This window comes from Leptodactylus fuscus, chromosome 5 (assembly GCF_031893055.1).
Source record: "Leptodactylus fuscus isolate aLepFus1 chromosome 5, aLepFus1.hap2, whole genome shotgun sequence".
Classification (NCBI taxonomy): Eukaryota; Metazoa; Chordata; class Amphibia; order Anura; family Leptodactylidae; genus Leptodactylus; species Leptodactylus fuscus.
The window spans coordinates 105,777,122-105,789,593 of record NC_134269.1 but is presented as its reverse complement, the minus strand read 5'-3'; the positions used below and the strand labels follow the sequence as shown (position 1 = coordinate 105,789,593).

Below are 12,472 nucleotides of genomic sequence, written 5' to 3'. Positions count from 1 at the left end.
ACAGCAGGTGAGCTGCCAGTGAAATCACATGTGGCTAACCAGTGGATGGGATTTGTTGAAAAAAACTGCAGCAGCTCAATTTCTTGCTGTAGGTTCGGTATGTTTTTTTGCAACAGGTTGAAAACTGACCCAGGTCCAGAGGTAACATTTTTGTTGAAAACCAACAGATTTCAGCTGCTTTATGCCGAAGATGGCTCTGTAGTGGGATGATAAATGTGCGGCCTTAGCCTAACAGAGGAGGGGGCTTACAATCATAGGGTACCAGAGGCCCCGGGGCATGCTATGTCTGTGATCCTAGAAATGTATTTTAGGCAAAAGGCCTTTTTATGGCCAACTTTTATATATCTTTTTAACACTTTTGTCTGGAAAAGAGGACTTACTAAGGCTCAGAGAATGTTGGGCATTCTTCATTGTAATATCTTTGACAGCTATCACGGTAGACATTTTGTAGGTACAATTTAAGATAGATCTTATGTAAAGATTTGTCATCAAGTGCTTTTTAGTGTGTGAAGGTTGTAAATATGTAAATCACAAAAACATTGTTATCCTTAAAACTAAATGCAGTATAACTATTTAGGTTTCAAACTGAATATGATATTATGTGACAAGATGATGCCAGCAATATCTGGATATAGCTATAATATGCCTTTTTGTCCCAGGTTGAAACTAAAATTATATGTCCCTCCTGGCATCTTGTAATCTATTGTCTTTGGAGATAGTAGTCCTCCCCCAGCTGAATTGAGCAGTCTCCATTTGGTTGGAGACAATGGGCATCTCTAAGTGGAAAAACCAGTTAGGCTGTTGTGGAGCATGAACAGATAACATTGAATTAACTCAAAGCCCTCACACATCTAGTGGCTGGGAGTGAGTTCAGAGCTAAATCAAAGCTGTATACTAGGCTATATGTATATACTGTAATGAACGCATGGGATTGTGAAGATTGAGGCTGCAAAGACATTCCTGTGGGTTATGGGCTTTTGACAGTGTATCAGACATCATGACAAGATGGCCTCTATACTGTGCTCAGGTGTAGGCCTAAACATGTGGACACAGTGAGATTATACAGGGTTTCCCATGAGAGCATGGGAGGACTTGGCACACCCACAGGAACTACATCACAGAATCACGACAAGTCACTCCCACAGGAAATGACATCAGATAAGCCACACGGCAAGAAGTTACATCACTTCCTGGAGGTAGTGCCCTGGAACTGATGTCACAGGAGGCGGATACCTCAACCAACCAATCAGAGCTTGCTGTTTGTTTACTTCCTGTATGTGGCTATAAAAACCTTGATGTATAATAAAGCTCTCTCTCTTTGTGTGCACTGCTCAGACTAAGAAAGAGATTCTTATACCAAACATTTCGTGTGGTATGAAATTTCATTGAGAGCACTTAGTCTTTGAATTTGGCCAGCAATAGTCACTCACAAGTTAGCTGCTGAACAGGTGAACAAAATAGGCCCTGTTTCTGACAAGTGCAGCATATTCATAAAAAATCCCTCACCCCACTTTACTCCTGCAACAACAGTCACCAAAATCTGCATCAAACTGTTACTCTAAATTTTGTGCACTTGACTTGCTTGATATGGATTCTTTCAGCTGCCAGAGTAAACCTAAAATTGCGAGGAAGCAGGGCATATGTATATTAGCTGTATCCTATGAACAAAATATAGGCTGCTGTATACAGCAAACACAAGATAATTCGGAATTACAATAAAGTTTAAAGGGAGTCTATCAGCAGTAAAATCAGTATCACATCAATGACAGTATCTTATAAAGCTTTAAGGGCATTTCTTCTCATACTGAGGCTTCACTTTGTGCTCTAATCACCCCCATACTGCCTCCCAGATCCACCCCCCATTGCTTGAATAACAACCACTTTGTCACACTTTGTCTGCAGTTGGAGCAGTTGTCTAGAGTGAAGAGTTAAGCCCTGGCAGAAGATGAAACACCCCTAAAATCCCTAGAACACTTATTTTCATAAAAATGGAGCTGCAATGTAAAATAATAGACATCTTTGGAAAGTGTGGACGCAGCCCTGCAAGGTACTGTCATTGGTTAGATACCGATTTTTCCTGCTGACAGACTCCCTTTAATTGGTTTCGAGCATGTTAAATACTTTGCAATATGCACTATATAGGGTAGGCCTGTATTATAGGAAACAACAGCAAGCACAGGATCAGGGTATCAGTAATAACAATCAAACACTTTGCAGCTTACACTAAGCAGGTTATGAGACTTATAGCCATACAATGTTACCCTGTGATGTTCTCAACAACTTTTTTGCAATAGTGACAACAAGAGGCCAAACCAGGTACTACAATATACAATTAAGAGCTGTGTGAAAATCAGTAATATTTGCCTTACAATGAAAGTATCCATCTCTGCAAATAATGAATGGATATAGCAGATAAAACTAAGTGCACCTAGGAATATAGCACATCCTGCAGGATATGATGGACTATGATGGCTTTGCCTGCCTCTTCCACTACTTAGTCTTTATTTACACTGATAAGGATAGACAGATAAAAAGGAAATAGCAGATTTGTACAATCTCTAATGAATTCCCCCAGGGTCATGTACAAGCTGCTATAGAAATACAACATTTGCTTTATGTAGATGAACCTTTTATTCATGGAAAATGACACTGTTAGCAATAATAGATCTACTACTTATAAAAGAATGCATTCCCATTTTACGGAAGTACAAGAAAACATTGCTGACATATTACCACATTACTTTTATCTTTATTGTCTTTTACCCAGACAAGGAGTGGTAGGAAATGGTCTCTGTCTAACATATGAGTATTGCAGCCTATGGTCAAGGTATGACGTCTATTACAAGGTGTTGCATCGTGTCTATATTTCTCTTTCTGATGGATTGAAAAGAACTAGTAACTAGAAATGGCAGGGATCCGTGAAAATAGTTAAAAAAATAGAATATGAACTATGTTTTGACAATCCATTACAATAAGGCGTCAAAATATCAGACTTGTGGATAGCCCAAAATAACATATAAGTGCCATCACACGGCTGATATTTGCTGTCATGTGGATATAGGGTAAATATGTTGGCGAATGTGACAAATTGACACTTGCTTACAGTGTTTACTTTGACAACTCCCTACATGTATTACATCATATACTGTATATTTACATAGGGTGATTTTATGGTTAGTAATATTTTGGTGGTCCTGAGTAGTTTAGTGGTTAAAACCTTGAATATTAGGGTGAAAGTTTCTGGTAATCTCTGGGTATGATATTGATGTATTGCATTGTTATTGTTGCTAACTAAAGTTAAGCGAATCTTTTGAGATTTGTTTTGTGCGCAGGTTCCTAATTCATTTCTATTAGAGATGAGCGAACAGTAAAATGTTCGATATTCGATATTCGTTTCGAGTAGCCACCCAATATTCGACTACTTGAATCGAATATCGAATCCTATTATAGTCTATGGGGGAAAATGCTCGTTTCAGGGTTAGGCAACGTTCAATCAAATTACACTTACCAAGTCCACGATTGAGGGTCAGGCTGGATCCTCCGAGAAGTCTTCTCTGTGCAGCTTCCCCGCAGCATCTTCCGGCTCTGAATTCACTCTGCCAGGCATCGGGCCTGGGCAGAGCCGACTGCGCATGCCCGCACTACATTTTCTTGTAGTGCGGGCATGTGAAGTCGGCTCTGCCCAGGCCCGATGCCTGGCAGAGTGAATTCAGAGCCGGAAGACGCCACGGGGAAGCTGCACAGAGAAGACTTCTAAAGGTAGGAGAAGAACCAGCGTTGATTGGCCGACTGTATAGAATTCGGCCAATCAATGCTGGTTCTGCATCGAACTTTTCCATTCGAATAGCGAGTGTTACTCGATCGAGTACGAGTATTTTGAATACCGTAATATTCGATCGAATACCTACTCGATCGAATACTACTCACTCATCTCTAATTTCTAGTCCAACAAGTTCGGTACGAACCACACCTTTGGGCATCCTAGCGGCATCCAGCGCTCTTCAGTGACATTGTCAGCCCCTGCTCACTGCTTGGGCCACCATCGGTCACATGGACACACCAAGCATCATAAAGTCATGACCCTCAGCGTGCCTATTTCACCGCTGACAGAGTGTAGGCCGTCATCTGGAGAGTGCCAGATGCCACAAAGAGGTCAAAAAGAGGTAAGAGAAGGTGAGTATGATTTTTTTTTTTTTTCACCTCCCCGGGCCTCCACCTATTATAGAGAGCCCAGAGTGTAATGCAGCGGCCATTTTAGTTTGTCCAAGATGAATTTCCATTTTATCAATTTCATACAAAACAAACAATTTATAATATTCAGATTGAATCATGCTTGGTGCGGACCCATTCATTCACCCATCTCTAGCGCTAACTGCGTACAAGTAATACATCACGCATAAGAATTCTGGTTGATTTTCATATACAGAAAAATACATTGTTTGTCCAGAATTATTTTTCAGTTTAGCCCTTGTAGCTGTTCACTACACAGTTATTAAACTTCTGCCTAGCTGGTCTAGTTGACAATAATATTAAACGTTCACTTATGTTGTCCTCTTTAGTGTTTGGCACATCCCTGCGATTAAACCCATATAAAAATAGTCTTCTATTAAACAAACCATATTATAGATGTATTCAAACCTGTGACACTAAAGTAAGTTCATTATATTTCATTCACTTCCTGTTATCGCTGCCATATCTTTACTGTCTATAAGCCCATCAGGCAGTAATATGAGAAGGGCTGGGCATTCCATGAGCTGTAGCTAGGCTCTCCTTCACCTAGGGCAAAGGTCCATTTCACTGCCCTAACTCTGTCTAAATATATAAAAGTAGGTGATTGCCCTTCCCTAACCACGTGCCTGCCATAATATTACTACTACACAGTTTCATAGTTGGAAGTGCATTGCAGAAACTAGGTGTTGCTCCATACTCTAACTTACAGACAGTAAGTTCAGTGTCAGACTGTGTAAGGATGCACTCTAGTGACAAGGGGATTGGTAACACCAAATTATTCATACATTTCCAGTAGGAATAACTGAGGACAGACCTAAACAGAGTTGTAATAAAAGATGTTACAGCAGTGTGGAATTTGTGGAATGCAAAGTTTTACTAAAACAGAATGACAACTTGTTTGACTATTGCCTGTTCTCGCTGCCTAATGTTGCTAATGTGTTCAAGTGAAGGAATTGCTATGTAATAAGCATTATATTTATTTTTAGCCATCTTCAACCCTTTCTGTAAAATGTTTTTAATGTCTGTGATTTTGATGAGACTTTCCAGAAACAATACAGATATCTATGTAGTCTGAGATGGTTAGCACATGCTGTAAGATAAGCACCAGTATTAATAGAGCTGATTTTAGCATAATGTTCATAATTCCATATAGGTATAATAGAGGCATAAAGTCTGCAGAGGAAACGTCTGCAAAAATGCAATGAAAATGTTGCAGAATAAAAACTGTGATGCCTTTCCACTGGAGTTGATCTGTAGTGTTTGTTGCTGCATCTCGCAACAGGGGCCTTAGCCTTAAAATCAATGGAGTCTGTGGTAGACAAACTTGCTGCAAATGTATCAAATGTTGCACGCTGTTTGATGAACTTTGCGCATGTACAAGGTAACACTTCTGTCCTAAGATGTTACACAGCTTTCTAGAGCAATGGCTTACTAGGGCAAGATTGTAACAATTCTAATAAATAAATCTGGACTACAGGCTAAGCACGCCCACTTTAGCACCAAGTTCTCAAAACTGGTTTATACATGTAAAAAGTCACAAAATGACAAAAATCCGAATCCTTATCTTGCAACTTTTTTATTCCAGAATTATGAAATTCTGGACTTTATAAACCTAAAACTGTATCCCCTATGTATTCTACTAGCAGTATCTTAAGCATGTCATTTTCTGTCCTCCTTCACACAACTGCACCTCCCAGTAAACAGTGTGGGGTGTCGATCTCCTTACCTCTTCGGTGTGCCATGGCTAAGGTTAAGGGTCAGTCTGTCGACCTATAGATAGCCTCAGATGCAGGAAGTCTAGTGCAGGCTGGACAGTAGGAATCTTAGAGAAAGCAGGAAATAGTCATATATGGTCATAATAATCTCCTCACACGTCACTTCAAGGAAGCAGTTTAGCCAGACACGAGGAAGAGCAGAGCTACACCTGAAAGGGTTAAATAGTAACATGAAATGTCGCAACAGAAGCTGGAAATAGGACGGGATGAAATTTTGTAACATATTCTAAATCTAGATGCAACTTCTGAGCAGAGAATGCAATTTGTTCTGAGAGTGTACTTGGACTGTGTAACATTCTTTCCTTCCTGTGTATTCAGTGGGGCCCTAATCTGACTTAAAGGTCCCCCACAAAACAAACAAACTCTATTCAAAAGCAGAATTGTAGAAGTTTATATTAAAATTTTAGCCCTGCCCAACATCCAGCGTTAGTAGCGACATTTCTTTATGGTATAGAACCCCTTTAAGGCTAAAGCCCCACAATGAGGAAAAAAAAAAAACAGTCGAAAAGCTGCGTTTTCAAAAATGGACCTTTTTTTAAAAAATAAATAAATAAATAAAAAATGCAGCATGTCAATTTTACATGCAGAAACACTCACATTTTCCTTATAGCTTTAATAAGGGAAGAAAAATGCTGAGAAAAACACAAATGGAAAACATTGCAGGGAAAAAAAAACAGATGTTCTGCTGTGTTTTTTTCCTGCAAAATTTTTTAGCTGCATTCCGCAATGTGTGGTCTTAGCTTCAGATGTGACTATCAAATTTCAGTAATCCATACTATGAGATTATTGAAGCGAATACTATTATCGAAGCTACCAATACTACTATTCAGATTTACTGATGACTATGGCTCGCTGTACATGCTATGAAGTTGTCATGGTCCATGCAATTGCTAGGAAAGAAAATTTATTGCATATAATAATAATAATAATAATATTATATCTTTATTATCTATATTTAAAAAAAATCCTTAACATTTAGCAGCCAAATAATATGCTGAGAATTCTTGTTTTCTGTAAATTTCTATGTGGCATGCCTAAAAAAACTACTATGAACGCTGGACACGCTGGTGAACATGACGTCTACTCCATGCTCCCAAGCGTCTGGGCCACGCCCTTTGCGGGAAACCGCGCGTGCATCGGCTTTGCCGCTGTGAGTCGGGTGGCGGACTGTACTCAGCGGGCTATGCCGGCTGTGCAGTAGGGGTCAGTCTGGACTGTGGTGGCCCGAGGAGCTTGGGGGCCGCATGATGCTGGGGCCACGTGGGGGTGAGGGGAATACAGGAAGGGTGGCAGCGCGGCAGGGGAGCAAAAGGGCGGGGGGGAAAGCGGGACTGTTGACGGGAGTGAGTGCGCCAGAGCGAAGCGGGGCTGGGGGGATGAAGTCGTGGGAAATGCTAGTTAATTTTATATAGGGCATGGACATTTTGTAGCTTAATTTGTTTATTATTATTTTCATAACACAATTTTTTTTTTACGTTTTTGTGATGTCTCACTAGGCAACCTAAACCAGGAATGCCTTGATTGCTGTTTCAGTATTATATACTGCAATACATGGCACCCCCAATCTCGCTGATATGGGGGCAGAGGGGGCATTAAATTAGTGGAAATCTTTAAGAAGATGCGTTCATATTTGACCACTGCATCTAAGGGGCGAAAAAATAATAATTTGCACCCGAGTCTGAAAAGAACCCAGAGTATAATAATTGTTCATTGGTGGTCCACTATGGGGCATAATACTGTGTGAAGGGGCGGCTATTGGGCATAATACTGTGTGGAGGGGCCACTTTGGGACATAATATTGTTTGTAAATGGGGTGTTACACTGTGTGAGTGCCAGGAAAGGGGGCTCTATGCTGTGGACCCATTCTTTGCTAGTTACGTCACTGCTGGAGACCTTAAATCCTACGGTGTCTGATCATCCATACTAATCACTGCAATACTAATGTATTGCATTAAATAATAAAATCCATTCACTTCTACCAGGTTTCTCTGAAAATAAAACAGGACCTTATATTACCTTTGCTCTGAAAGATGTATTATTTTCAAGAGATGTCTTGTTTTTTTCCATGAACAACAATCCGCTCACTTGACCCCCTTAGATCAAAACAATTACAGTTGGCAAGTGCCAATGGTGGATGGGTGGATGGATGAGCTGGGACATAGATCTGGGTCACTTCCGTCAAAGACATGTCACTGTCAGATCCCTTTCTATTGCAGCAGCATTCCACTGCAGCCAAGTGTAGCGGTTGGCTCCCCCTGGTGACCAGAAGAAGCCATGACACGTGCTCACAAGTGGAATAATGCCAGCGGGACTACCCAATCTGTGTGTGAGGGCCTACAACTATCGGTAGTCAACCCTTATTGTTGTGGATAACTCACTAGTGCCATCTTGTACAGATAGTTCCCTTATAGTCAATATCCGATTCTTTTGGGGTGTCTACTTTCCTTGATGAAGGGTTTACTGTATCTATCCTGTTGTATTCTATTTACTTTTTTACATGTTTGCCTGCCTGGACACCATTTTAATGAGTTGTAACTAGGGCTTATTTTTGGAATAGGGCATATATTTCAAGCACATTCCAAAAATCCTGAAAAATCATGCTAGGGCTTATTTTTGGGGAAATAGACAGCTATAGGCAGCGTGTAATAGAACTATGGCAATAAAAAGATTGGGAGCCTACAGTAGGCTTCCGGCTATCATGGCAAGCGATCGGTGCCCTCCGATGACATTCTGGAGGGCGGCGATTGCTAAAAGATGGAAGCGCCTGTACACTTTAGATACCGCGGTTATTTAGCTTAAGCACCAATCACAGCTTTAAGTGGAGGTTTCTGGCTATACTAGAAGGGAATTCATTACCATTATAGATGTAATAAAGCAAGTCTCTTTTCTTTTTTTTTTTTTTAAATGTAGATTGTGAGCCCACGTAGAGCTCACAATGTACATTTTTCCCTATCAGTATGTCTTTAGAGTATGGGATGGAAATCCACGCAAACACGGGGAGAACATACAATCTCCTTGCAGATGGGGTTTTTTTTTGCCTTTGGCGGGATTCAAACCAAGGATTCCAGCGCTGCAAGGCTGCAGTGCTAACCACTGAGCCACCGTGTGGCCCCAGCAAGTCTCTTTTCTGCCCACACAAACGTGTTTTGGATCTCAGTTATCAGTGACAGCTGAATCTCTAAGTCCCTATTCACACTATGTTTATGAATGAGTTATGCCCATTATCCATTAACCAGTAGAGAGTGCTCTACTTTCGCCAGATCAGAAACATGGCTCCGATTTCACAGACCTGACTTTCCCACTAAAAGTCAATGGGTTAGTGAAAAAAAAAAGGAGGCCACACCGGTGCTGGCTCAGCTGTGAGAAAAGGTTACAGTAGATCAGCTCTATTTACATGAATGGACACAGACAATGGAGTTATCTTCTCCCTGCCATATTCTCTATTTATCAGCTGATCGATGGGGGTGCCAGGTGTTGGATACACACTGATCTAATATTGATGTTGTATCTTAAAAGCGTAACTAAACTTTCAGATAACACTTGATTTTCAGTAAGTATTTGTGTCATTAATAAATTTTGTAATATACTTCATTAACAAATATTGTTAATTTTGGATCCTTTCTGTGAAACCCTGCATTTTTTTTCAGGGTTTTTCAGAGGGGAGTGTCACTTCAAACATTACAATACAATGATACAATGTCACTTATCCTATTAATATTATAAATGTGAAAGTTTGTGAGTTTGTGGGTTTGTGTGTTTGTGTGTTTGCATTTTCGGATGTTTGTTCCTCAATCACGGAAAAACCGCTCCACCGATTTGGCTGAAATTTTCCACAAACATAGTTAATACACCCGATTAAACAATAGGCTACTTTTCGTCACAATAGCGCACATACGTTTGTGCCAGGACCCCCACAAAACCCAAACTCACACCACCATCTCTGCAATCTCACACACTTTGGACCATAGCAAGCCACAAAATTCCTATTGCCCTCTACAGCCTCGCCCCTAACCCCACACAATCTCATATACATATACTTTACCACTTTGCCCCTCACCTTAACGATACTCCAGGAGGCTCTCTTTAACGCTCCGGAGCAGCCATGTTTGCCAACCCCCACCGCTCTGACAATCCGTGACACCGCCCACCCATGTCAATACCCCTAGGCGGTCTAATAAATGCAAAAAAAAAAAAGTTTAAAAAAAGTAAAAAAAGTATAAAAAAAATAAAAAGGATTAAAAATTCAAATCACCCCCCTTTCCCTAGAACACATATAAAAGTAGTTAAGAACTGTGAAACACATACATATTAGGTATCCCCACGTCCGAAATCGCCCGCTCTACAAAGCTGTACAAATATTTTTCCTGTTCGGTAAACGCCGTAGCGGGAAAAATGGTCAAAAGTGCCAAACCGCCGTTTTTTTCACTGTTTTGATTCTGATAAAAAATTGAATAAAAAGTGATCAAAGCAATAACATTTTCCGAAAATGGTAGAACTACAAAGTACACCCAGTCCCGCAAAAAAAGACGCCCTATGCATCCCCGTACACGCACGTATAAAAAAGTTACGGCTGTCGGAATATGGCGACTTTTTTAAAAATTATTTTTTAACACAGTTTGGGATTTTTTTTTAAGGGGTCAAAATGTAAATAAAACCATATAAATTTGGTATCCCCGGAATCGTAACGAAACACGGAATACAGAGGACATGTCATTTTGGTTGCACAGTGAACGCCGTGAAACCAAAGCCCGTAAGAAAGTTGCAGAAATGCATTTTTTCTTGAAATCCACCCCATTCTGAATTTTTTCCCTGCTTCCCAGTACATTATATAAAATAAATAATGGCGGCATCATGAAGAAAAATTTGTCTCAGGAAAAATTAAGACCTCATATGACTCTGGGAGCGGAGAAATAAAAAAGTTATGCGGTTTAGAAGGAGGGGAGTCAAAAACGAAAATCAAAAAATGCCATCGGCGGGAAAGGGTTAACTTCAAATACTTCTGTCCCAAAGTCACTATGTAAAGTTTCTCACAACACCGTATAGCAGCTCAAATACAAATTAACTTCAACACAAAAGTCTCACGTATTCTCAGAATTACAGCAAAAACAAGATACAGTTACATTTCATATCCCATACCTTATACACACCTATTTACCCACTTCTACAATCACCGCAGACGAAGTCGCGGGTAACAGCTAGTACATTATAACACATATAAAAATTTTCCACATTTAAAATTTATATATATTATACAGCTGCATATAAATATCCTAAGAGACTTTCCTCTTTCATATCACATAGACAAGTTTGTAATTTTTTTTGTTTAGAATGTCTGAGATATGACTGTTTGAAGTGACCCTCCTCTCATTTTCTCTACAGTTTACAAAGCCCCCCTACTCCCTAACATCATACACAGTAACATTCAGTGAGGCAGAAACAGCTCTCAATACAGAAACGGGGAAACAAATGCAGGATTTCACATAAAGGAGACGCAATTTGTGTCATAAATTTCGTAATATACCTTGTTAACAAATAGTGGCAGAAAATCAAAAGTTGTCCAAATGTTTAGTTATCCTTTTAGTTAGGTTATCAATATTTTTAGCCTGAGAACCTCCCTTAATGTAGGTGTAAATTTGATTACTGCTTTGCACAGGCTTCTTATCCAGTTATAGTCCCTGTCAAGATGAATTATCAAGGTACACAGTGTCTTCTGATTCTAGAACAGTAACAAAGCATCTAACCAAGGTATCCTGAACAACAGGGACCTGAACACAATGTTCTATCCTTATTTATAGTTCATGAAACACCTCTGGGAACAAGTGTATTTACAGGAAGTGGATGGCAGAGGAATAAGATGAATATCTTTCTCCCAGCAAACACAACTAGGAAACGTACAATTATCCTCACTTTACTGTGATGTACCAACTGACTGCTGGTTACACATTGTGTGAAAATGTTCAAAAAAAGCTATGTTTTAGCACATTGTGACCTGTAAATGGGGTTTCCACTGATTTAGTTGCTGTTTTCAACAGCACAGTCCAAGTATAGCTTAATAGACTCACCCATAGCTGCAGTTTGCAGGTTCTGAGCTTAGATCTCATGACTAATAGGATCTACAGAGCAGGCAATGGCACCCATAGAGTTCCAGACATTTCAAAAGATAAAGCATACGATTGGAACATTTTTGGCTTTCATTATCACCCGCTGCCTAAGACTCCATCGCAGAAACCGCTGAAAATTGTAGGAGAGAAAAGTCCTGCTGCTTTCAGTTTTGAAATGGCAGACACCTGGCTGGCCCGTTTTATTCAATAGGGTCCGCCAGTGTTCATGTGTAACCGTTGTTTTAGTCCCCTGGCAGACCCGAACAACACAGAACACTGTGCTAGTGTGAACCTTGCATGAATTGGCCTTCTGTAATCCAGAGTTTCCTAACCCTTTCCAACTTGGGGCATCCTGAAAAAATTTTT

At 40.1% G+C, this 12,472-nt stretch overlaps 1 protein-coding gene across 1 annotated transcript in view; it reads right to left on the bottom strand.

Moving 5' to 3' along the window:
• Nucleotides 1-6,058, bottom strand: part of PFKFB3 (6-phosphofructo-2-kinase/fructose-2,6-biphosphatase 3) — a 54,929-nt gene extending 48,871 nt beyond the window's left edge. Inside the window, exon 1 of the mRNA XM_075273954.1 lies at nt 5,957-6,058. Coding sequence (XP_075130055.1) covers nt 5,957-5,972 — 16 coding nt within the window. The 5' untranslated portion in view covers nt 5,973-6,058. The remainder of the gene's footprint in view (nt 1-5,956) is intronic.
• Between the last annotated feature and the right edge of the window lie 6,414 nt (nt 6,059-12,472).